Source organism: Pseudopipra pipra, chromosome 13 (genome assembly GCF_036250125.1).
Source record: "Pseudopipra pipra isolate bDixPip1 chromosome 13, bDixPip1.hap1, whole genome shotgun sequence".
Taxonomy (NCBI): domain Eukaryota; kingdom Metazoa; phylum Chordata; class Aves; order Passeriformes; family Pipridae; genus Pseudopipra; species Pseudopipra pipra.
The window spans coordinates 11,166,441-11,193,911 of NC_087561.1; the positions used below are offsets into that span (position 1 = coordinate 11,166,441).

Consider the following 27,471-nt stretch of genomic DNA (forward strand, 5'->3'; position numbering starts at 1 on the left):
CTGTGCAAGGATCAGAACTTCAGTGCAGCTGATGGAGGGCAGAATCCCCACAGGCACCTCCAGCCTGGCTCTGGCAGGATGGCATCGCTGATACCACTAAGGCTACAGATGGAACCTGTTCTGCTGCCCAGGCAGGAGGGAGCGGGACCACACGGGGCAAAAACATCTTGCCCTGCCCATCAGCAAGCAAATCCAGGGGGGCAAAGGATTGGAAAGCAGCACATGGGATCCTCCTGCCAATCTGAGCATCTCTTTTAAGAATAAGAACGTTTTAAAGATAATTTTCTAGATGATTAAAAAAAAAAAAAAAGCTAATCAGCTTCCCCTTAGACAAGAAGAGAGTACATCAGACACTGCTGGATACCTGCTGCTGCCACTTTTCATTCAGCCCAGGAGCTCCACTCTGCTCTAAAGGAGAGCTTGCTATATTTGACCTTTGCTTAAACTTTATATGGAGTTTCCATTTGTCTTCTCTATGAACTCTTCTACTTATAGATTCATTCTCCAGGAAGAGACGGTATTTTTTTCCCCTCAAGGGGATGGCCTCATTTTTGAAGATTTCCTCCTGCAATCTCCTCTGCTCTCTGGAGTTCACGTAAGTCATTTTATACCTATTCACAAGTTTCCTTTGGGAGAAGCCACACATTACACTGAAAAACGATTAACTGTTATAATTGATTTGAACACAGCCTCTAAAAGGGTGATTTGCTACAGTATGCACAGAACATCAAGAGACCATAGAAATCAAGAAAACATGCTGTCTTCAGAGGAACCTGGTGCCCACTAAATGCTGAGCATCCTTGAGTGATATATCCCAGTCTGACCAGTGAGGCTGAAAGCCTCAGTACTGCAGCTGCCTACATTGGTGCTTCTTCCCCAGTTCTCTTAACAACCTACTCCGCTACACATCACAAGTATTATTAGCTTTATAAAGATCACATTTGTGCCCTGTTTATCTTCAAAGTCACCATAAAAGTGATCCTGAAGTCTATTACTCAAGTGCTGCTATAGAATTCCGCTTAATTAAATTCTAAAGGGCTTAAACCAAAAATATACATTGCGATGATGTGGGATAGAACATAAACTTTTTAATAGTAGTAACCAAGCACATTTACCATTTCTACAGGTGTAATAAAAATGCTAATATATGTTAATGTTTAGTCTGTGGTTAATGTTTTGTCTTGTTAATTTCCCCAGGGCTTTTATTACTGATTTAAATCTGCCACACTGCCCCAGTGATTGCATCGCCTTCCACAAACGGCACCACGCTCTCAAACGAATGCTGATTAACAGGAGCGAAGAAACATTTGGCTAGGACAAACACTCTTATTATATGCTTCTAATCATTATATACATTTTGTCAGGAAGATGGGAAAGAGATAATTCCCAGCTCCCTCACTCTTCTCACAGCAGAAAAATATGATTATGGGCATAAAAATGAATTTACAAGCCTTTATTCTAAGAAGCACATCATTATTAACTAAGTAATGATTGTTCTTCTGGTTTCAGGCACTCAAGCAGAAAGAACAAACTGAGTATGGTAACAGATGTCTTCTATGAGCACTTCACTAAAATTCCTCATTAATGGAGTACTAAATGTTATTAATCAGCTCTATAGTATTATGATCTCCACTATTCAGACTGCAAGGATTACATAAGAGACAGCACCCTAACTCACTCATGCAGAGCAGCAGGAATCGTGGGAAGTGACCTACTCTCCATGCCAAGGAGAAGAGCGTTTAATAATGCATCACCCTTAAATAATGCAATGCTATAATGTGTAAAATGCACACAAACACTAATGCTTAAAATAACAGAGTGCCTGTCACACCAGTGCCTGCGGTGACGCCCAATACATGCTGCAAACACACGCTACAAATGCTCAGAGACCCCTGCAGCCACCAGTCCAGGTTACACCAAAGGCCATCACCACCTGGTTTGAAGATCAGGTCTTCCAACTCTTGCAGACCTCGAAGGCATTATGGAGGCATTTTTAAAAGGAAGTATAAGTTCATATTTCAGAGAATCATGGAACGGTTTGCATTGGAAGGGACCTTTAAGATCATCTAGTCCCAAATCATGATTCCCATCCTTCATGTAGAGCATCACAAGACATTTTGCAGAGGTTCAGTGTCACAGGAGGAACACAGGGCCCAGGAAGGATCGATAGGTGCTCCCTCCTTGGCCTCATTTCTTGTCTGCAAAGACAGCTGTGACCACCAAAGGAGAGAAAAACAAGAGATGGTCAAGATGCAGTGGAAGAGGAGCTAACAGCCCAGCTGCCCTTGCACACCCCAGCTGCTGCTCAAGGCCCTCCCCATGCCCCAGTGTGACCCAAGGGATAATTGGGGCTGGTTCTCAGGCCAAGGAACAGGATGTGCTCCCCATGCAGCCATGTGTATTGATGTGACAGAGGTGACACAGGAGCTGGAAGGTCTGACGCATCGCATGGTTACACAGTCACTCTACCCCAGAGCCTGCATAAGGGCAGCCTGGCAGGGCAGTGGGGAGCACAGGGGACTTTTAAAAGGTTTCAGTTGATGAAGATGCCAATTGCTGAAGCTGGATGATTCCCATCTGCACTTTGCTCTGCTGTGCCAGGGTTCAAATGGCTTAAATCAGACAGAGACAAGCGCTGTGTTTCCAGTGGCTGCTCCCACTAGGACACACCAGCCTGTCCCCAGGAGAACATGATGCCCAGTGCACCTCCACACTGTGTCCCACCACCTCCTGACTCCTGCACTGACTCAGCTTCTCCCAGTGCAGGATGCCCTTTCTCTCAAAGGAACCATGACCTCAGCTTGAGTTGAGCCCTTTCAAACCTACACAAAATAATGCAAACAAGCTGTTTCTTCTTTCTGGCATCCCCAGCATGGAGCATTTAATCCACCAAAGAAAGCTGCTTTGTGTTTAAGCAAAAGGCTGTTTATTGTTATTTATAGGTAGAGAGGAAGTCAGACTAAATGATCACAGTTGTTCTTTCTGCCTTTATAATCCATGACATATAATTAAAGCACAACTTTTCAAGTTAGTGTTTCCCTCCAGCATTTTGTTAATTCCATATTTAACAAAAAATTTGGTATTTCAGTTTGGATGGTTAGACCAGGCAGCTGGAGCCCCAGCTAGGGCTCAGACCCACCCAGCCAACCAACTAGGAGAGTCAAGAAAAAAGCATTTTTTGCTTAATTTTCAGCATACACTTAAGCAGTTTTCCCAAGTGGAGATATTTCCTGGAACAGGGCCCCATGGCATACTAATGCACCATTATGGTTTTAAGTTGGATCTGTGCAATCTGATGTTTCTTAGACAACCAAACTAAGACTTTTTTCTTGGAAGGTGAAATCAGTCTTGCCTGGAAGGTGACAAGAGAGCAAAAGGGAAGATGTGGGAGCAAAATCCAGAGAAAAACAGAGCATGTTAGACTGACCAAAGCCAGGTTCAGGAGCAAATTGTGGCAGCACCCAGAGCCCAGCTCCTGGTGAAGCCCTGAGCCCCCAACATGTTTCATGGCTAATGAGGTGCCATGGTTGCTTCTGACCCTGGGCTGCTGCTCTGCCTTTGGGACTGATTCCCCAAGGAGGCTGAAGATGCTCCAAACTCCAACACCCAATTTCCACATTAGCACTGATTCATCTAACCTGGCAGAAAATTTGGACTCAAGGCAGTGAAGTCCATTTCTCCTAAGGGTGCTGAACACATTGCAATTATACAACTGCGTTTTGTGCACACTATAACACACAATTGCTACTACAGGTCCCTAGAAGACCTTCCTATTGCAGGCAATTAAATCTGCTCCATCTCAACAGACTGAGAAGCAAGGAATGGGCTTGAGGGATTACCAGCTCCTACCAAGACCTTAAAAAAAACCATCACTGGGCAAAGCCAGGCAGTACAACAGCTCCAGGCAATCGCCATGCGCTTGTTATTTTCCTGCCATGGGTTAATCGGTTTCCTTGGCAGATTTCTGTGGGTTTTAATATTGCGCCGTGTTTGTGCCTACGGCACTACAGAAAGGAGCAATGCAAGAGAAATAAATTCCTAGCAGCTTCATTTAGAGAGGAAAAACAGATACCTGCCATCAGTCTGGAATGTAAGCTAGCAAGCTGGAGTCAGAGCCTATAACGGGGTATTTAACAGCAGCTGTGTCAGCTGGGTTGCAAATCTGGTCAATACTGACCAGTCCCTCTTTCCCCCTCCAGCTATGAGCATAGATTCAATTATACTTTGAGAAATACTTCATTAAATAATTAAAAAGCTACTGCATTACTTTTTCCCTTTTTTTTTTTTCTTAAACCAGACCAATTCAATTTTGGAAGTACAAAGCCATTATAATGTGTCAGCTAGCAATTAGCTACTGTACACTGTTTATTCTTTAATATAATCTTTGAGTAGAAGGACAATATTCTTAGAAACGCAGCATTAACTTGTTCCTCAATGACTTTAATATGCCTCTTTTCAAATTACTGCTCATAAAATCTCAGGGAAGAAAAATTTACTGATGATATCCCATCTCCTTAATTAGTTCTCTCTCTCTCTCTCAGCAATCCAATAGCAAGTGGAATATTTATTTAAAATAGAGCACACGGGGCTTACTGCTAAATCTGCTTTAACTGGTGATGTCAAAACAAGCAGGTAAATGCAGTGCCTGCTTTGCAATCTGCACAGACCGTGCTCACAGGTATACACAGCTTTTCAGATTTATATTTCAATAACTGCTTGCACTTAAACCATCCCAAAGGTTTTTACACCAAGTGGTTTTTTGCTATAAAATGCCGTTCTCCCTTCCTATGCTGAATGGAAAACTCTTCCAACCCCAAAGGGTTTGGTACACACCATTCCTTCCCACTCACCCACCCCTTACAAAGGACCATCACCCTATTATTTCAACCTCCCCATAGGAATAACCCCCCCCACCAGCCACCTTTTGTTCCCTCCATCCACCTTTCTCTTTCCAAACACCTCTCTGCTAAAACAACAAAGCTGGAATCACCAAAGCTCACCAAATCATTTGAACAGTTAAGCTGCTGAATTTCTTCAGCAGAAAAATTACAAGAATTTATTTTCCAGCAAAGTCCAAAGCAACCCCACAGCACATTATCCAGCTCCTGGCAAGGGGGGCACGAGGCTCTCCCCATGGCCGTGCTATGGACCTTCCCAAACAAAACCAAAAACAGAAATGTAACAATTGTCATTAACAGAAAGTGGTAAAAGTATCTCTGCAAAGTAGAGATTAGCTGTTGGTAAAATTAATCTAGTCAAGGCCAACAAAAGGCTTGGGAAGGCCGTGTTCTTTTTTCATTGTTGTTTTTCCTTCATCTGTTGAATTTTCTTAGTTTTGAAGATGCCAGATGCATAGGAAGGTTTTTTTCCCTGACAGTCAGGCCTAACCTAATCCAATTAAGGGTCAACACCAAGATAATACACTAAAAACATGGCAAACAAGGTAAAAAGGCTCCCATTAGATTTTTGCCCATGATAAAGGAATTACATTTTTCCCAAAGACAAATCAGGTTTATTGAAAATGTAAATCATTCTTTTCTATAAAGATATAAATATCTGCAGGGCTTTTATGAGATTTTGTTGTAAGACATCTTGTTTTCACATGTACTGCGGTTAGAACAATTGAATTACAGAATGACTTACAACGTTAGATTAGTTTCTGCTTGATTGAGAATATCTTTATAATGGAAATTGGTGTGCACTTTTAACCTCGTTACAATGCTACATGTCTGATTAATGTATTACAGTGACGCATTCGACAATAGGCTGTTTTCAGACAGAAATGAAATTAATTCAACTTTATCACAACACCTTTATCAACGTCATCGAACTGAGGACTAAGATTTTATTATGAGAAGTGAATTCCAATAAATTGACATACAACAATTCCAAAATGAGGTGGGGAAAGCATTGGATGGGAAAAAAAAAAAATAAAACAGGCTAAACACTTGTAATGCATTTTTGTTTATCTTCGTTACTTTCCACACACCTTGGAAGTTGTAAGCTGGGCATTTCCACAACTCACTGAAAAGATAAACATCGTGCACCAAAATCTACAGGTAGTGTTACTGAAGTTCTTTCTGGCTCCCAACAATGGGAATTGCATGAAGCAAGGCTCAGAGATGCCCTTTCTGGACGTTTTTCAGCATCTGCTGGGCAAACCCTTTGGGGCCCATCTGCTCTGAGCTACTGGTGCTGTTTTGCTGGTCAGGGCCATCCCAGAATCACCTCATGCAGTTCTCACTGTCCTCAAGTGTCCTCTATTGCATGGGTTTTGGGTTGTCCCTCAGGGAGGAGACAGACAATGGATAACTTAAACACCAGCACAGGCAGTGGAAGTATCTACAGAAATACCTGCACTCTGGGTCTCTGGAGAGCAGCAGCATGAAGTTTATCTGTACAGTGATACAGATCAATATTTGCAATCCAGGAGTTAATAAGCTTTAGAAAGACATTTCTAAATAAGCATTTAGAAAGACAGTCACCCCAAAATTATCCTCAGTAACCACCCAGATCACTTTTCTCTCCAGGTCAGTGGCTGAGAGTATCATCTCTACCGTTGCCAATAGCGTGGAAGAGAATTGGGTGTGAAAATTGATTAGGTTAAAAAGATACACCTGCATAAAGAATTGCAAAATTCTCTAACAGCTGCCTTACTTCTTCTTTCCTTTTTCTTTTTAAACATTAATAACTCTGCCAAAGTAGCTGTAGGCTGTCGGCACAGCTTTCTGCAGCCACCCTGCGCTTGCTTAAACAGATCTTTGGAAAAATAATGCAGTTAGCAGCAAACTTCACCTTCTGAAAGTAGGCTTCATGCCCTTGGGGGCCTATTAGAGGGCAACACAACAGGCAGGGATGGAAAAGGCCACCAGTTCATTTTGCAGTAGCCTGACAAGGCATGAGGACACAGCAATGAGGGGTGCACTGCTGCAGCAGGCAGACAAAAAATCTGCCTGAATTGTTTGTTGGAATTTTTCTCCCAGCTAAATGTATTCGTAGATGGCATCTTTCATGCCTGGTACCTCAAAGCCACTTTACAATAAGATGTAAAAAAGATATAATTCACAGCACCACACACAGGCAGAGAATTCAAAATGAAGCAAACCACTCATTGTAACCCAGCCCTTCATCCTCTCCAGTGCAAAACAAAACGCCACTGCTCCACCCAGGCAGCTCTGGGCACTATTTCTGCTTTGCAGAGGGTCGCTTTTAAGTTTCTGGTTTGTTCTTGGCTCATTCATCAGCATTGCTAATGGGAGAGATAGTTCTAGTTTTAAGACAGCAACACTCACGGGGGTTACTGTCACTGGAAGTAAACTCAGCACGGTTAAGATGAAGGATGCCCGGCGAATGACCCCGGATGGAGGTCTTAGTGGAAACTGCAGTCATGGATAATGAGGCCAAAAGAGGGTTTAGCGTAAAAAGCACAGAGAGATGGATATTGGTGAGCACAAGTGTGGTGTTGCAAAGCTGCAGGTCTAAGCAAGGATAAAAATCTTCAGGAAAGGAAATGGGCCAGAATGTATTTTGCTAATAAAGCATCTATGTTAATAGAGGTTGCAGGAGGCAGCAGCAATCTGGGCAGCAAGCGAGGGAGCTGTGTCCACTGGGCTGATACTCAGGGGGTTTATCTCTCTGATAAAAGAAAGATATGGGGGCAGTTTTGAGAGAGAACTCCAGAGGCAGTTCCACCATTCAGCAGTAAGTGCACAGGGCAATGGCTTTTCTGGAGGGACAGTCTGGACCAAGCTAAATAAGAATAAAGGCAGTTAATACCATGGATATCACTTCTCTGTGAGCTCCTCAGAAGCCAGATGGGTCAGCTCAGACCTGAAAGTCTCCTATTTCTGTCATGCTCCAGCTTGCAGCATCCTTCAGGTAAACCAAATCTAAATCTCAGCAAGGACCCAGAGCATAAGGTTGGTTTAACTCTGAAGGAAATTCAGCTGTAAAGCTCACCCGCTAATACAGCCCCAACCTCCCCATTCAGAGGGGCAGCTCCTCCCCAGCCAGCACCTCTCCCACAGCTTTTGAAGCAGCAGAAGCCTCAAGACACCTGGAGGGAACTTTCTAACACTGTGATCTTTGGTTCAGACTGAAACTCAGGTTTTCTCTGCTTAAATACAACCTACTTCAAGACCTCACATTATGTCCTTGACCAATACAATTTATTACAAAATGAGATAATTTGAAATTTCAAAGCATAAAGCTCAGAGCCCAAGGAACAGGCCCCCCCACACATCCTCTCCTGCAGTGTGCACAGCTTGCTTTGGATGACATGGTCACCAGCTCCTTCCTCTCCTACATCCCAAAGCATCCTGGGTCCAGCTGCCCAATCCAGCTGTGATGAGGGATGAGAAAAGAAGATGCTGCTCTGTGTAGTGAAGAAAGCTGCAAAACATCGCAAAGCTGTGTATCCTCATTTTCATCTGTTAAGATCATATTCTGCCCCACTACCTCTCTGTGCTCTTTGTACTGATGTCAGGGCATCTCAGAACCAAGTATCTTTTTTAATGCTCAGGAGCCAGTTGCAAAACAACAAATTAGCTCCTCCACTAAAACAAGGAACAGGCCAAGCCACGGTACATGCAGACAGCTACACAGAGCCAGTAATTAATCTGCATGAGATCTTTAGGCTTGTTCTGACTCCAGCTTGGAAAAAATGCAAGACATCCCATCACATGCAACCTGTGTGCATCTCGCTCGCACTGCAGCCAACACGTGATCTGAAGTGAGATCAAGCCAGGCTCAGTGGGTGCTGTATGATATTCCCACCATAAAATGCAGCAGCCTTAAAAAGCTCCTTTTCAGCTGCAGAGTAGTGGGGATGAAGTTGCCACCAGCCAAAAGATCTGCCTCAGACTGAAGTCAATGAACAGATTCATGTGAGCTTCAGTGCAAAGTTGGGTTGGACATCAAATGTGCTGTCAAAGGATGCTCCATGTGCTGCCACATGTGCATGCAGGGAGGAAGGGGCACTGTCAGCAGCTACCTTTTACTTTTAATTAAAAAAAAAAAGGCATTACTGCAAATTCCCTTGAAATGGCACAACATGCCAGAGGCTAGAACACATCCAGTTAAAAGGACAGAGGGAGAGCAAAAAAGGATAATGCAATATAAAAGTTTACAAACTGAAACAAAATCAAATGCTATTTTTAAATTATACCTGTGCTGATGTTCAATGACACCTTCTCTGGCTTTCCAGTGACAGGTTTGAGCATCACTGGCCACTGCTTCCACCCAGCAGCTCTGCACAGTGCCACACACTCAGTCTGCTTTATCTGGACCCAATTCAGTGACAAATGGACTCAGAGCCTCGCCATGCCACCAGGGCAAGCAGAGGGCAGACCAGCATGCCACTCTGCCCACACTGGACCCCAGCAGGAAAAGGGCAAGGCTAACCAAAGTCCATGACAGCATGCTACCTGTGTCCTCCAGAGCCAAAGCACTTGTTAGCAGTGAATTAATTAATTGTGACACCAATGGCCTCCCTCCCCAGGCCAGACAAGAGGTAAAGCTTTCACTAGACTGAGAATAACCTCTGAATCTCAGTCCGTTAGACAGGTAAGTGATGGTCAAGAGCATTCATGCCAAAGTCCCTTCCAAAAATGAGATGCAGACCCTTAATTTGCTACTGTGTCTTTGATTACTAAACCAGAGACTGAAGCCCAGTAGCAGCATGCCAAAGTAGCTGGATCAACATTGCTGATACTGGGTTACAAAAGTGCAGGCATGAATAATTTTTGCCCTTACTCATTCAGCACCAGCCAAGCCACCAACAACATGGGAATTTCTAGCTCAAAATCAACACCTGGAAGTTCAGCACCTTGCCATACACTTCCACAAGTATCAGAAAATCTTTATTACCTGTAACCTCTTCAGACAACTAATCATAGTACTCCCAAGGTCTTTTCACAGGAATGGGAATGCTGCTGATACTGCCCTCAGTAATAAGGTTTATTTTCATCCTGCAGGGGGAACAGATGCTTGCTTTACCACACCTTATCAGGCGCCTTACACTGCCTATCACAAAATGGATAACAAAAGTACATTATACACGCACCTTGGGACAGCTATAAGGGGGTCTGAGATCACTGGAAACCAAAACCTCACCTGTATTTCCAGCTTTAAGTGAAAAATGGAGTTAGCTACCAGTGAGCATTAGAGAATAGCCTGAGGATTAAACTTCGCCAATAAAGAACCTGAAAATACAGAGGCTGTACATCCAGCTGACTATCCCAGGAGTAATGCCAACAGAAAGCAACTCGCATTAAAAGTACAAAGAAACCAATCCCTGCATCTCAAAGGGAAGGACTTTGCGAACACCTCAGTAATTTCAAAGCTTTCCTCACAAGTCTCTTGCCAGCTCTAGCTCAGAAAGAAAAATCCATTAGCAGATATGAAAACTCACCGGAGCTCCCTGCCGCTGCATCCCACCGAGCAAAGTAGCTTCCAGCAAGTTACCAGGTGAGACAGCTCCAAAAGCAGATCCCAGGGAAAACAGCCCCAGCATTGCTGTGCTGAAAAATGCATTAAATCACTGTGCATGGCAACAGGTGATATTTTCAACTCTGCATGCCAAAAGTCCCTCTATTTTTGATCTATTTTTGATTTTCATCCCTGTGTATTTGCTGGTGGTGCTAACCTGTACACCAACTGCAGCAGAGCAATGCTCCTCTCCATGGTGCTACAACCAACCAAAGTACCTGGTTATCTTCACAGCACGCTCAGGGACTCCCTTGCCAGGATTCCCTAAAAATCTAGGGCAAACAATCATCCAGCTTGCCTGACTCTGTTCCTGCCTAGGGCTCCCCTGGCAGCTTCCCAAGGCCAGCATCAGAGCTAGGTTCACACCAGGCACTCTACCTGAGCCAGGTGAGGTGAGCATTCCAGCTTTGGGATAACAGCAAACTTCAGCCTGCACTGTGGCATCACCTCCACAGCACCTCAGCAGAATGGCTGTATAAACTACTTAACCCAGACCTCAGCAGTCTTTTAAAGGTGTTTATGGGGAAGTAAAACAGCAAGGATCCTCTCACAGGACAAGCACATTGGGAATTACATGCTGTTCTTGTATGGCACTGGCACCCTTCCTCCAACCTGCTCAGATGCGTGCGAGTGGTTGAACAAAGGTCTGGTTAATTTTGCAATTTAATAGGATTTTCTAGAAACTCAGCCATCAATTCTAGGTGGAAAAAAAAAAAAGGTTTTGCTGAGCTTCCTGCTCTTTTCTTTCTAGGCAATGCTCTGCAGGTAGAGCTGCACACTTCATCCAACTGCAAGGGGAGCAGCAGGGGCTGGGCAGCTCTCTCTCAGCCCCTCTGTCTCTGCCTCTGTCCCTTCAGATGCAGATGCCCAGGCTGGGACACATCTGCCTGACAAGCCTCAACTAACTGAAATCTCTTGATATTTTTTTTTTGATGGTGAGTTGCCAGTGTTTTTCATAATGTACTTTTTCTATGAAACTTTTAAGACTAATCTTGTATTCCTTTGCAATCTGTTCTCATTCCCAGGTTTCGTCAATGTTACAGAGACATCAGCTCCACAGTGTCTTCTGTACCCAACCATAATTACACAAAGACATAAATGTCCTGCCAAGCAGGGAGTCCCGCTGTGTGAGGCAGGGATTGGCAATTGCAGCTCCATATCCAGACAGAGAGGCTCCACACGACAGCCAAAGGGCAGGAGAAGTCCTGACACCACCATCCAAAGGGTTGGGAGGGGACACATGCCCTGCTGGGCACGCAGGAGCAGCCGAATTCCACATCCCTTTCACACCTACAGGGCATCCTCCTTTTTAAATGCAATACATGGCTACAGCCTCACCTCAAGATCCCCCCACATCTTTTTTGCTTTGTGTCTCACTGTGCTATAAGTTGCCTGTTGATTCCCACTCTCTTGGAATGGATTCAAAACTCTGATGAGTTATGGGGTGGAAAAAAGCATTAAGAAAAATATTTCTGTAGATAAATTAATATCCATGTCAAATCAGCCGCCTCCACACTTCAGCCTTGTAACCTTTCAAAATGATTTTACAGTGCTGGCTTAAGGTAGGGAACCCTGTCTTTTCAGTGGATGAAATTAGCTGGATGGTCACACTCAAACAGTCGCAATTAATGCCTCAGTGTACAAGTGACAAATGCCATTCCTCAGGGGTCAGCATTGGGACCAGCAATTTTTAACATCTTTGTCAGTGACATGGACAGTGGGATCGAGTGCACCCTCAGCAAGTTTGTCAATGACACTGAGCTGAGTGGCACAGTTGATGTGCTGGAGGGAAGGGATGTCATCCAGAGGGACCTGGACAGGCTTGAGAGGTGGGTAGGGGCAATCCCAGGCACAAATACAGGCTGGGCAGAGAATGGATTAAGAGCAGCCCTGAAGAGAAGGACTTGGGAGTGTTGGTGGATGAGAAGCTCAACCTGACCCAGCAATGTGTGCTTGCAGCCCAAAAAGCCAACTGTGTCCTGGGCTGCATCAAAAGCAGTGAGGGCAGCAGGTGAAGGAGGTGATTCTGCCCCTCTGCTGAGACCCATCTGGAGCACTGCATCCAGCTCTGAGGAAGGACATGGACCTGTTGGAGCACGGGTGAAAAAGGTGATCAGAGGGCTGGAGCACCTCTGCTATGGATACGGGTTGAGAGAGTTGGGGTTGTCCAGTCTGAAGAAGAGAAGGCTCTAGGGAGACCTTACTGCACCTTCCAGTACTCAAAGGGGCTACAAGAGAGCTGGAGAGGGACTTTTGACAAGGGCATGGAGATAAGACGAGAAGGAATAGCTTTAAACTAACAGAGGGCAGGTTTAGATTAGAAATTCTTGACTTTGAGGGTGGTGAGCCCTGGCACAGGTTGCCTTGAGAAGCTGTGGCTGCCCCATCAAGGCCAGACTGCACAAGCCTTTGAGCAATCTGGTTTAGTGGAATGTGTCCCTGCCCATGGGACTTGATGATCTTTAAAATCTGCTCCAACATAAACCATCCTATGATTGTAACCCCAGAGGAGATCAACTATTAGCTATGCAAGACACAGACAGATTGTTTCTCTTGTAATTTCAACAACAGTGAAAGCATTAACTTTAAGAAGTGCTGGGATTGAATACTCTATTAAGCTTTTTTGTACTGCATCTCTCCCAGTTGTCTTAGTTTGTGGTAAAAAGCACAGACTGACTAAAATCGCTCTTCCCTACACTCAAGATTAAAATATCTACAAGAGGTGGACATACTAGGCAGATTTTCAACCAGGGAAAAAGTGGAAGATTGGAAAATTAATATAGATATAGCCCTAGACAGCAAATTTTTTTCCCAATGTGCCCTGAGAGTCAGCCTCCTTGATAAAGTATTTTAATAGCATGTTTTAGGGGTGAAGTTTTTAAACAGACAAATTGCAGAAATAATAAAGCCCTAACACACACTACTGCTGACAAATTAGCTACTAAAGCAAGGCTTGGGATGGGAACTGTTTACTGCCATATTACTGAATTCACTCCTCTGCATTGCTGTTTACAGACCAGGAACACACAGGCTCACATTTAAATGCATGCCTGGAGGCACACAGTCCCCAAAAGCAGATTAACAGCAGTATGACTTCCTCATCTTGGGAACTGCAGAGCTGCTCAGAAACCTACCTGGAGGCTCTGCAGCACCTCTGGAGCTCAAGTTCACATGCCCTTTGTAGCCAGGTCTGCTGCAAGCTATAAAAGGGTCCAGGTCTTCATGTGAATGCCCACACCCAGCCTAGGGGAGGGTGGCAAGGGGAATGAGGAACAACCACATGCAGGAAGGATGCTCAGTCAGGTAACACACCCAAGGATCTGAAACACCAGGAGGAAAAACTACTGCTGCAGAAATGCCACCAATGCTGTGAAAGACAAAAGAAGCCTAAAGGTGAGGCAAGGGCAGTAGTGTTCTTGATCAGGCTATAATCACTATGGGCATGGAAGATAAGTTTTCCATAATTCCAGGGGATTTTAATGACAATTAAATAACCTATCATTATTCTTAATACCACACAGGTGAATAGAATGGAAGCAATGGTGGCCAAGGCCAGTAATAGAAGAGGTCAATATGACAAACCAAGCCAGAACTACACCCTCACATTTTCAAAGACAACCTCTGTGGCATTTCATTCTTTGATATGACCACAGTGTCTAAAACCAATCACATTTACAGGATAACAGTAAATACAACTGTTTGCTTCTGGGTACATTCTTTGAAACTCAATTTGTGCTGATAAGTTTAACCAAGAAACTTTCATTCTAGCACAGCTAAATAAAAAATTCTATCACATACAGAGTGATATCTTACAGAGAGATTTACCCCAGATTACCCCAGATGCAGCCCAGCTATGAGTCAGGCCATCTGCAACACTGTAGTTAAGACTGTTAGTGCTTCCATTACTGCCTTATTTCTCTACTGAACTGCTCATACATTCTGTCATTAAAAAAAGGTTGCTCTAGGCTCGAGTTTGACATAAGAGCCTTAGCTGAGCAACATCAGTGTTTTAAAAACAAACTTCAAGAACCCAGTGGCCATTCTCTTTTAGTACAATTGCCAGGCAACTAGGCTTGCTTGGCTTGGATTTTTTTTCCTCTGCACTCCTATTACTCAAAAATGTCTCTAGAGCAAATAAAAGAATCACTCAAGTATTAAATAATCCAGAGGAGTTATGTTTAAATAAGTACCTAACTACATATGGCACTAATGAATTCAAACAGCTCTATCAAGTACGAAAGCACAATGGTTTTGCAATGCCCACTAATTTTTTATTGTAAAGGAAGTCAGTGTATGTTCTGGTTTGGCAGAGGATGAGCAGATTGTAGCTCTACTGCTTTGGCTTGTGTTTTTAGTGGTGCTTCATCTACTCGTTCTCTGTAGACAGATCAAGGTGTCAATATTCAGTAATAAAAGTGACAGTCAAGTTCATTAACTGAATACATGGACATCTTCAAGAAAAAGTGCATTTTTGTTGTTGTGCCAATAAAAGAAGGACATGAAAGGACACACACTGATCCTTTTAGGATCATACAGTGATGCACATGTTGTCTGTGCTCATGAAACCTGGTATACAGCCTGCAAGGGCAATGTTTTTGCTCTGCCTTAGTACCTACAAGCACAGCAGGTTTGCTGGTGAAAAACACATTGGAAGTTCTTGCTTAAAACTGAATATGTCGACTGTTTTGAGATCAAATAGGCTCACACTAGAAGTGGAAGTAAGTTTTGTTTTTTACTGCCTTGGAAATGCCAACTGGGCTTAGAGTTGAGCTGGGTTTTCTCTCATTATCACCTGTAACGTGACTTCTCCATCTCACCCGACCTCAAGCTAAACCTACAGTTACATCTCTGCTCCTTTGCTGTTCCAGAGAGGATCAACAGGTTTTGAGAGAAGGGAGAAGAACCCCCCCTGGCTCCATGGCACCAGAGCTGCTGCTCCTGGGCTGCCAGCTGAAATCTCCCTGCACAGGAAGTGCTTGGCAGGATGCTATAAAACTGGGATTTTCTGCAGAAAGGGCCTAAGGCAGGTTGAAAGGCAATGTCCTGCACTGTACTCTGGAGGCTAAAATGCTGCCCATGAGTCCTGCCTGCACCCATCTGCCCAGGTGACCAACACTCAGCCCAGCCACAGCCTCCTCCTGGTCACTGCAACACAAGAGTAATCCAGTTTACTGTAATGTGATCCCTAAATCCCTTCTAAGCAACAGAGACAGCTCTCTCCACGTGTGCCAAACTACCCAGGTGGTGTGACACCACACGAGTGCCACCTCATTATTTCACAGCCTCCATAAGTGTGGTGGCATGTCTTGGGCAACCACCAAGCAAAGAAGGCACAGCAAACAGCAGGGAAGAGTGCTGCTGGCTGAGTGCCACATAGCTCAAAATCCATAAGCTGATACATTTCCACAGTGCCCAAAAAAAAGATAAGAGTTACTCACAGTGCAAGTAGGACGGTGACCTACATAAACACAGCCCTTTTGTAAACAGGAGTCAAGAATGGCAGGAACAAGCAGCTAACAGGGAAACAAGTGTCAGATTTTAATCATCGTTGGCTTTACGCAAACTATTACAACACTCCTGCACCTTTGTCCCATTCCCAGCTCCACCCTGCCTACATGGAGCAGCTCAATTGTGCCTTCAGAAAAATCTATTCTGCAGAACAAGCATTGTATTACCACAGTACATTTGTCCTTGGTGTTCAAACAGAGCAACAGGATTTTTGGAACAAGAAAGCCTCCGTTTCTCAGGAGGCTCAGAAATTCACAATTTTTTTTATAAGAGTCAAGTCACTTCTAATAAATAAGAAATGATCTCATCGCTGCGATTAAATGCAGCCCAAAACTGGAATGAGTTACCAAGAGATGGAGAATCAGATTTCCTCTGGTAAATCAGGGGATGGATGCCACAGCACATGCCTCTACTTGCCATCTATTTGGATGTACATTTTAGTGATGTTAAAGGAGGCAGGGAACACCTGGAAAGCAGGACCAGCCTTTCATAACTACTCAAGGTAAGCACAGCACTCAGGAAGAACTGAAAATGCTGGGACACCTCAGCTTCCAACCTCACACCCCAGCTACAAAGCTGATGCCAGGGTAAGTCCAGACCCTTCTGCTCTGACCAACCTGAAAAGAGGAACAGCCCTTAACTGAAACACAGGCCCTGCAAACACCAGTTTCAGATGCCACCAAAAGTTTTTTTAAAAAATCAGAATGGGAGAGAAGGAGCTGGTAATTGAGGCATCTGGGGTTTGTTGGGTGGAGGAAAGGGACAGGATGGCTTCAGCACGTAGAGTTCATGGTACATGAGCCCTGCCACAGCAGCGAGCTTGGGGAACTACAGAGATCTACTCACAGTTGTCGAGAGCTTTCCTTCGCTCCTCTGCACGTGGACGATCGCATCCCGCACCAAGGAGAACAGGTTCAGGAGGACATGTTCCATGTCATAGATGCCGTGCATGCCTTTGGTCAGCCCCTCCAGAGACCCGATGTACTCTCTCCAGTGGGTATGGATCTCCACGACGCCCGCCAGGCAGCCCTGCATCACCACGCCGCAGTAGCCGGCACAGGGCTTGGCCAGGAGCAGCCCCTGGCAGTGCGAGCAGTACCACATCTTCAGCAGCGCCCGCCCGCAGTCCTTGCTGAACTTCAGGTGGTCCGTGGTGTTTATCACCTCAATCCCCAGGTTCAGCGCCTGCAGGAAGACCCTCGTGGCCTGCAGTGACTTGGACACCTGCGTCATCATCACCTTCGGGTAGTTACCAAAAACTTTGAGGTCTCTCCTGGCTGCCCGCAGGCATTCCGTCATTTCCAAGGAAGGATCGGAGGAGCCAGGATTAATCAAGTGGGAGTAAACCAAAGGGAACAAACTGTCAAAAAATTCATTTATCATGTCATTAACATTGATGTCAGAGCCCAGTATGTACAGAGAGACATCAGTAAAAAGTTCTCCAACGAATTTAAGAGCTCTGGGCCCCATGCTCTTGTAGTGGGTCCTAAACATGCTGTTGGTGAAGTTTCTTGCATGCCGTACTACAATTTCAAAGGCTTCTGCAAAACAGAACAAAAAAAAAAAAAGTGTTATTAAGAGACAATGAGCTCAGAAACAAGGAGGATAATGTTTAATGTTCTACCACATCCCCGCTGCCAGAGCTGGCCCCATCCTGCCTGCCTTGGGTCAAACACCTGCTGGCAGCTGTGCCTGCTGCAAAACTTACCAGCGTCAGCGATTTTCAGGGGAAATGCATAAATTCTTTAAACAGAAGCTACATTTCAAAATGGCAAAAAAACCTATGATCTAGTTAACATTTCAGCTTTTAAAGAAAATATTGATTTAAGAAAACGGCTAGACTGCAATTTCTTTCTCTCCCCCTTTTATATTGATTTGAAATTAACAGGAATTCTATCTCCAGACTTAATTTAAGGCAGAGATAAATGTTTGACAAACTGTACAATGCTTAAAATCAGGAAACAGTAAATGCTGACATTCCATTATGAAAAGGAAAATATTTATAGGAGCTTAATAACAGAGGATATTTTGACTCAACCCCCACCAATAAGTGTCCTCCAAGCCATTGGAAAAGCCTCCACAGTGCTGTAGTTTTCCCAAAGGCATCAGGCTCACTTCAGCTGCAGATCCAATGTTTCATCTGCCCTGGATGAGAGCTGTTTCAAGGTCCAGTGTGATGTTGGGAGCCTGTGACGCCGTGTCTATCTGTGGGTGCCCAGCCAGGACCACTCTCACACACATCAAGTTGTGCCAACTGTCCCGTGAAACTCAAGTTTTAGACAGAGATTGTCGTTTTGCCAGGAAAAACCATGGTGCATTTTCCCATTTACCCCTTCAAAGACTTGAGGACTTTCTGTCCACACCTCCTCCATGAGGTGACCAGGGGAGCTCCCAGCAGCACAGTCACTGCACAGTTATTCCTTTAATTATAGCCCTCCTCACCAGGAGACTTCCAAAATATCCATACCCCACTATGTAAAAACAACATACCTATGCACACACACACCAGTTAGCATGTTGAAGCATTAGAAGGGGGTGGCATTGGTGCAAACTAAAGTCTTTCTCTTTGGCCAACTCTCTCTACCAGCCTGAGTCCCACCCTCCAGGGTACTATTCATAAAATGCTAAAAATAATGAACAGCCTCTCAGTTCACAGGTCACTGACACCCCACAATGTAACTGCTCTCAGCTGTGTCACTCTGGAAACACACATCCAGGCTCAATTTGCATGAAAATTATTTATGTTCAATAATTAAAGGGAATGTTTAATTTTTAAAGCCATAAGTGTTATTTTCCCCATTTGTTAAGGCTGGGATGCAGCTGAGTGTGGCCTGACACGTCTCCACAGGGGTTCAGTATCAACACTATCACAAGCAATGTCAGGCCCTGCATAACCTCTCACCTTGCTAAAGAGCTTTTAAGACCATCACATCTCCAGGACTTTTAGCTCTTTCTTCCCAGGTGCATCCTATGCAGGAACGCCTGGTGGGACAGGGACCAGGTGCTGTTTGCTGCCCCCCACCCCAGCAGGCAGAATGCTGTAGTATAAGCAGAGACCAAAGCAGAAATTACTGATATACTTCTGCAAACACTGTCTCCATCCCATCTGGTGCCTGCACACACCCCAGGCATGCTACTGAAGCATTTTGTCCACAGCTCCTGACACTCACACCAGGACTGTCCCAGCAAGCTCAGAACAACCATCTGCATTCCTAGGAGACAGCAATCCTTCCTAACAGCACAGATTGAGGGATGCAGCAGTGCAAGGACACAGGACCCCTCTCTCCATGCCTCCTTCTCCATAACAGCTGGCATCCTGCCCCTCACCCCCATACAGAGCATGGCAAAGCTCTCCAGCACAAGGGTGAGTCTGACACAGAGCGGGCTGTGCAAGCAGAGCAAATTCTGGTTGCACTGTTATTAGAAGTTTTAAAACAAAAAACATCTCTTTAAAGAGGGCACATAGATTACAAAACTTTTTTTTTCCCCTTCTTTATCCTCAAGAGCACCAGAATAGCTTTTTCCTCAAAGAGCACAAAGAACTTTTTGGACCAGCGTTTTTTTGACAGCACTGGAGATGGTGCCAGGATTTTCATGCTGTGCCTCACCATCCGCCTTTAACCTCTTCTCTGTTAGTTCCTTTAGAAAAAGTCATCCCTCTTCCCTTTTCTCGCTCCTCTGTGCTTTTCCAGTTACCATCAGAGCCAAAAGACTCTTCGCTGATTACAAAAATATTCCAAGCTCCTACGAAAACCTCCTACGGCGAGAAATGCTTCAGAAAGGAATGGAGAACAGTGCATGCACACACAGTCCCACTGCTCTAAAGGTCATGACATGCACATAATTTTTATCATAATAACTGGCTGAGAGTGTCTATTTTATGCGCCTTGGAGCTTTTGCATATATCCATTAGAAAGCACAACAGGGACTATAAAAGCATATGGAGATTCCTGCTGCCCTATTAATAGATGCAAGAAATAATAAAACTTTGTGAAAAAGGAGTCTTGCACATCCAAAATCTCTCCCACCCAACTCCTGTAGTAGGTGCTTATTCTGAAATATCCATCACAAAGCACTGGCTGCAGGAACAGCAAATCCCCAGCTGCCAGCAGCTGCAGTGACCCACGGCCAGGCTCTGAGCACTTCACAGAGGAGGAAACTTTGCAGGTCAGTCCCCTGTGCTCCCACGAGGGAGCCTCACAAGGAAACAGAGGGAACAGCGCATTACAGAAGCAACGTGGGCTTTTGATCCCCCAAAAAATCCCACAGCCTGGATTTGCTGCTGGTAAAATCTGCCCTGCTTATAACATGGCATTATTGAAACTCCCAGTGCTGGAGGATAATTCAATCTTTTCTTTCTTCTTTTTTTTATTTCAGGGATATTTTCAAAAGCTGCCACTGAGAGCAATCAGTTTGCAGGTCTGGCTGAAGCAGAGTGAATACCCTGACAAAGCAAAGCATCAGAATTGCTCCCAACTTCAGGAGGCAAAGGTACTGCACAGCCAAGCAGGGCTTACATTTTAAAATCTCCATCACTGTACTGTGCACACACAGCACAGAATAAAAAGTGTTCCTGTAAATACATTAACAACAAAAGAAGGGTTCAGGAGGACCTTCCTCCTTTACTGAATGCAGGGGAAAGCACAGTGACAGAGGCCGAGGAAAAGGCAGATGTACTTAACGCCTTTGTGGCCTCAGTCTTTAATAGTAAGACCAGGTGTTCTTCAGATACCTGGCCCCCTGAGCTGGAAGACAGGGACGAGAAGTAGAATGAAGACCCCATAACCCAGGAGAAAATTGCCAGGGACCTGCTATACCACCTCAGTAAAGGGCAGGTTATCAGGTCTCCCAAAGGATGCATGAAACAGTTGAATCTACTGTAGATCACAGGTATCAGGCACCAGTTGAACAGCATGGGTTATTACTTATTTTTCAGGCAGGACTCTTGCTGAAGCACCTGGAGAGGAATTGCTGCCCAGTTCCAGCAGCCAGAACAGTAGGACTAAGCTCCTTTCAAAGTGTAAAAGCTTCCCAGAACGCAGCCCAGGGAGAGCTGCATGACCACTGCAAACTGGCAATTAGAGAAAATAAATCGTAAAAGAGCATAACAGTGCCTTGAGTGGGGATTACTGGCAGGAGAAGGAAATCACTGCCTTCTCAGCTCAGATAATAAGAGTCTGCTGCTTAGTAAAAATGCCAGCTTTCCTGAGAAAGCACGTTCACTCCTAAGCTGCAACAACTTCAAAGGGGTCGATGGCGGGGCCAGAGGAGCTCCGGATTAACCTACTGGCTGCCCCAGGCTGCAGGAGGCTCCAGCCACGTCTGCGACTTGATGGGTTTATTTAAGAGATTATGTGATGCAGTTGCCTGAACTGCAAGGAGCCCACATCAGCAGCCCCAGTGAGCCATTCCCATACAGCATCCCACTGGAGAGGAAAGAGCCAAAATCTGATGGCAACTGCAGAGTTGGGGCAGCTCCAGAGATGGCACCTCCAGGTCCAAGCTCAGCAAGTGCAGCTTCACAAGCAGTGGAAGGTGTTTGGAAAGGTGTTGCTGCTGGGAACAGGGAGGTCTATGGTCCCTCTGCCCCCCATACCTGCTCACCAAAAAACAGCACCACAGCAGCCACATGGAACCACCTCCCCCTGGGAGAAGGTGTGAGCTGGCACACAGCAGGGAGGAAGGAACAGCAGGATCCACCATGGCTGTCAGGCACCACGACATGCCATGGGCTTCATGCTTGCCCCTCCAATACTGTGCTGCTCTAGTTCTGCTGCAAAGACAATCTTCCCACATGGGCAGTTGCCCTTCTTTGGGTATCACACACCATACCATGCAAGTTCTCTTTGGCAAAGGCACAGGAAATGGTGAGGGAGCTGCACAGCAAAATGTGCTCCATCAGCAGCAGGTCCATGGGGCACCATGGAAGGGAACAAAGATGGGTGGAGGTGCAGGACTGTGTGACTTGTGCACCCCTGATTGTGTGACACAAGCACCCCTCAGCACGTGGACATCAAGGCATTAAAACTGCACCTACAACCTCGATTTTCCTGCTTCTTGACATCCAGCCACAGAAATCCTGCAACCATAAAGCTCTCTCTGAGCAGGGGAACTCCTACCATGGCTGCTTCCACTTCCTATCAGGAGCTGAGCTCCCAACTCCCATTTGCACTTCTGCAAAGGATTGTTTGCTCAAAAACTTGTCTTCTCACACTTAATGTCTTATCCTGACCATCTTCACAGTGCAGGAACTACAACATGTTTGTTATTCCACTATCAAGAGCCAGTAACAGCAAAGTTCAGTTTTATTTTCTGGGAGACAATCAGGCAAGTAATCCTAGACAAGGTCATGTTGTCACCATCATGTTCCTACACCCCATAAAAGCTTCAGGGCCATCTCCTCCAAGACTCTGGGGAAGAGTGGTGAATCCTCATGCACCATCCCAAACTGTAAAACAAACAAGAAACTGATTTCCATGCAGCAGAAACCTCCCTTGAGATCAACACGGATCACTGGCATTCAGCTGAATTTCTCTCTGCAGATGATAATGCGTCTGATGATTCACTGCACCTTCCCCAGAACACTGCTGCTTGGAAGCACCCCAGGCTACAGGCTGCAAATGTGGCATGCAGTGATTCCCTGTCTTGCACGTGGGACCATTTTCAAATCTCACCAGATCCACATCCCAAAATGCACTTTAATGCCTTTTAGGGATGAACATGCATCTTCTCCCCCAGTGAACCTCATTTGTGGATGCAACTGTTCCAGGGATGCAAGTGGCCCAGTTCCTGAAGCTCAGTGGATTTGCTGAAGTCCCTCTTTCAGGCTTCAATGGCTCTCCTCGTGTCTCTGGAGGGTCCCTGCTCACAGGGGCTGACTCTCTGAACAAGGTACAGCAATAACTGCAGGGGTCAGAGAGCCTCCAGTCTGGCCAGACTTCACCTGCCAAGCTGCCTTGGTTCTTCCTGCTCTATGGCACTACTCTGCTGATGGCAAAACCTCTCCCTTCACTCCTCAGGACACAAATCATATCAGGAGACAACTAGGTACTGGAATCCCTCAGCCCATGAGAATCACTTCTATCCTGAGGCAAAAACATGGCTGTCCAGGCAGGATGGTGGAAAATTCCTCAGTTAATTAATCTGTTACTAATGCAATCGCTGCATCCCCTGCATGGCCAGGGTTCCCAAACCTTTAAAAGTCCCATATATCTAAAAGCCAAAAGTGCTCAGCCACTCAAAAACACCACCAGTGTTCATGGATTGGAATTCAAATGTTCATCAAGGAAATGCTAAAAGTTTGGGGGTTTGTAAGTTCGACCAAACATTATCTGACCTGCCAATTGCCGCGGTACTGCTCGGAAAGGCTGAAAGGAGCCAGAGGCATCCACATGTGAGTGAGCTCTAAGAAGGAAACACTTCTTTAATATCTCCAATGAATCAGACAACTTCAGGCCGATCGCAACAGCCTGTGTTCCCAAAACACACACAACAGAGCTCACCAAGAGAGGAACAACTGTTTGCAATAACAGCCTGGCTGCCACAGGCACTACTGGTGAGATGAACCCCAAGTCATTTTTCAAACAGCAGGTAATATTTATTTACCAACTTGGAAAAGGTTTGCAATATATTGAGCAGCAAGAAAACAAAATCTAAGAGAATTTCCCCTGGCAGCAATAAGAGCAGCCTCCAGATTTGTTCCGTTATGATTTACACTACACTGCAAGTTTTTAACAACATTATCTGGAGACAAAAGCTCTTCTAAGCAGCATAATTACTTTTGTCTGTGGCATTACAAAACCCATCAGATGGAGCCACTGCTGCTCTTACAGGGTTTGTTTCTCTGAGAGCATTTGGGTTTAAAGCTTAGGAAATGCTTTTTCCCCAGCTATGACACAGCCTTTGGACTGCTTTTACAATATTGACACCATAAAAATTGTCACCAAGCTCCCAAATTTATGAGATTAGCTTCAAAGCATTAGTAATAAAAATTAGAACAATTCAGTTATTCCATCTTCTAAATTTTAAGCTACCAAGGTCTGTACTTTCTACCTTTGCTCCATCACCACCAGACCAAGAGAGCAAACATCTCAGTCCAGTCTTTAAATGAGTGGGCTCCTTCCAGCTCTGTGCCCACCCCCTTCACTCCCACAGGAGCCAAATTACAAGTTTCCAAGCCAGTGCTGCTCACACCAGCCAACACCAAATCATTATGCTCTTGTCGGAAAAGCATCTTCTCCTAATTATCTGTTTTTATCAAAACACCAAGCTCCAAAGCCATTTATTTTTAATTGTTCAGCTTATCTAACTGCCCTGGCAGTTTGAAATACACTGCCTGAAGTTTCTAATAAAAATACTGTATGATACCATCTCATTATACCCACTCAAACGGTCCTGAAAATGCGCTCCCTATTACAGTCTAGGTAATAGTCTGACTGTTAGACAATTAGTCACACTGTGGTTCACCCATTTAATATTTATATCCCACACACAAAAACTTTGTTAACGCAGACAGCAGAGCTCACCAACACAAGGTGCTACAAGTCCAGAAGCAAGGAGGCAAGAAATGCTCGTGTCCACAGCTCCCCACCTCCAACCAGCCCCTCACCTGAAGGGACTTCAGTGCAGAACTCTGTACCCTACGCTGGCATCCGGATCTCATGACAGCAAAAGACAAGGTTAGGGATGCTGGAGAGGACCACAGAAAAGCAGTGTTTTCTTGAGAGGCACTAGGATGCCTTCAGAGATCCCTGGAGACCCTTGGGAGTACCCACTTCAACACAGAAAAGCTACACTCTAAGTGAAAATTCAAAAAAACTTCAGACCAATCACCTCACGCAAATGACTGTGCAGCCAAATCTTTTTTGGGGTTCGTGCTTCAACATGTGGCTTTGGTGCTTTTCATTAAATATGGGTTTCACATCCATCGTATCATTTGTTTTCCTGAGCATCAAGAAAGATAATGCTTTGTGCCTTGACAGATGTGTGAATGCTTAACAGATTCCTGAAAATTTAATAAAGACAAAGTTAAAAATGCAAACAGTCAGGGCTGGCACAAGTGGTGGGTGAACATGATTCTTTATCAAAAGGGAAAGGGAAGAATAAGAGCCCAGAGAAGAAGGCTCAAACTGAGCCCTGGGAGCACAAATAGGAAAAGTGGAGACAGAGGAACGTAAGAGGCTTCTGCAGCTTCTGTTGTGGTGGTAACCTGTCAGATCAAAGAAAGATAAACCTCTCTCCATGTACTCCACGCCTCCATCCTGGTGCTTCAGGCTCCTCTCCATTCCTGGAGACTAGTTCAGGGATGCACCACGCAGCAGGACCACTGGGAAGAGCTGAGTCCAGATGTGGGACTGCCCAAGGATGGAGGGAACCATTTGGCTTGGAGAGCATCAAACTCTGCACTTGTGTGGGGTGAAGGCTGCTCCCACAGAAGGGACTTACTGGTGTTTTCATCCTCATCCAGTGCTCTCTGAGAAGCTGGGAATTTGCAACAGCAGAAGCAGGAAACAAACTGCTGATCCAGTGGGCAGAGACCACTGGGGAGAGAGCAGTCCCACCAAAGCCAGCCCTGTGGGAAGGCAGTGGGAGAGCCCAGGGTCAGCAAATGAGGGGTGCACTTTCAGACACACACAGAAATACGTACACTCCAAACATTTCATATTTTCCTCTTTCCCTCTGAAGGGGAAAAGTTAATTAAACCAATCCCACAGAACAGAAGGCGAAACACTGAAAACCACACCACCAGGCTTTTGTTACGTAAGAATTGTATCAATAACGTGCCCCAAACTAATGTCACATCACTGGGGAACTTTCACCTTCCCAGTTTTTTTTAATCACAAATATTTACATTCTGCACTTCTAGTCTCTCTTACCTTTCTAATTTGCTTCAGAGATGACAGTCTCCACCTAGAACTCCTATTTCAAGCCAGCTGCTCAGCCAGGGAGCACAGCCCAAGCACAGCAGGAATAGCTTCAAAAACCCTGGGAAAAGGGCATCTCTGCCCTGGGTAACTGAGTAGCCAAAGATATCAGAGACCCAGGGATTTTACCATTGCAAAGGCACATCTGGGATTGTTTTGGTTTTATTTTTAAAAACAAAGTGCATTTCCAAAAAAAAGAGGAAACACAAGAAAAACAGCACTTACTCACCCACCCACCCATATTTTACTAATTGGAGGCTCCAACACCCACTTAATGGGGTTACAAAGATATCAAAAAAGCAGCATGTCTCTTAAAAGATGAATGACAAGCCACATATCAAACAGAGGGCAAGTGATTCCATGCACTTCCTCCCAGATTTACAAGCCAAGCATTTCTAAAGACCAGGATAACAGTTTGTGCAGTTCCTCCATTTATTTTAAACTAAAAGTTATAAGCAACTCCTGAAAAAATGCAAGCCTAGCAAATTCCTTTATTCATCAGAATAAATGAAGATAAAGCAAGCCACTAGGTCAAGTTGAGCTTGTATTCAGAAAGTCAAAAAAAAGTCTTTGGAAGTGCATTGGTCTCAGTAACTTTAGAGCAAGGCAGATCTGAGACGGGTTTTCCAGGCTCCCTTTCATTCCAGCGGGCTTTTATCAGCCTGTTAAGTCTCCAACAATGGAGAGCAGACTATTTATTTAAGAAGCAAATTCCTTCCTTAATAATCTCTCCTGGTCAAATTCTCTTTAAAGTTATCTCAACTGTGTGATGAAAAGCAAATGGCAGAAGATCAGTTCTTGATCCCTATAGTAACACAAAGGACTTGCACTTATTTAAGGGCACCTGTTGACCGTTTTTCAGTCACTCCAGCCCCTTTAGTTCTGTTATCAGCTTCCTACCTGTGCTGGCAGAATCTGGGAAAGGCATTTGCTCAGTAACATACACCAACCAACAGGGGTATAACTCTTCCCCTGAGTGACTGTTTCCAAGACACAGAACAATGCCCAGGCTCTCAAAAGCAATTTAGTGATTTTCAAGCTGGTTTTGTCTCGAGGCACCTCAGAGAAACACAAAGGTTTCCAACATGGAAATAAGACCATGGATCACCTTGGTAGCACAAGTGCAACCAGCCCCTCCGGTGCTCCCTGGCAGCATCCGACTCACTGAGCACACGCACAATATTTTAGCAACATCTTACTCGACACAGAGCAGGGTACCCAAACCTCCCCTCCTGTCTGAGACACCACAGGGGTTGACAGAGGACACCATACCCACAGCAGCACCACTGTAACAGGACTCAGGGCACGCCAGGCACACAAACCCCAGAGGCACTATCTCCATCCTTAAAAAAAAAAAATAAAATAAAAAAAGAGGACCTACCCATGGCCCCAGTTTCCAGCCTCAGCACTTTTCAAAAACTAGACTCACTTCTTCCCATCCTTCCTCTGTGGTACCCTTAACAAAGCCCCCCAAAACACTGGTGGCTTTTCTGGGGGGAGGTTGGGTATTATGTCATTTGTGGGGAAGGGTGGTTTGGTGGGTTTTTTTGGT

At 45.0% G+C, this 27,471-nt stretch overlaps 1 protein-coding gene across 3 annotated transcripts in view; it reads right to left on the reverse strand.

Annotated features, from left to right (window-relative positions):
• GPC3 (glypican 3) overlaps positions 1–27,471 on the reverse strand; it is a 146,485-nt gene that overhangs the window by 65,188 nt on the left and 53,826 nt on the right. For all 3 annotated transcript variants that reach the window (XM_064670008.1, XM_064670009.1, XM_064670010.1), the window contains exon 3: positions 16,843–17,537. In XM_064670008.1, coding sequence (XP_064526078.1) covers positions 16,843–17,537 — 695 coding nt within the window. The remainder of the gene's footprint in view (positions 1–16,842; positions 17,538–27,471) is intronic.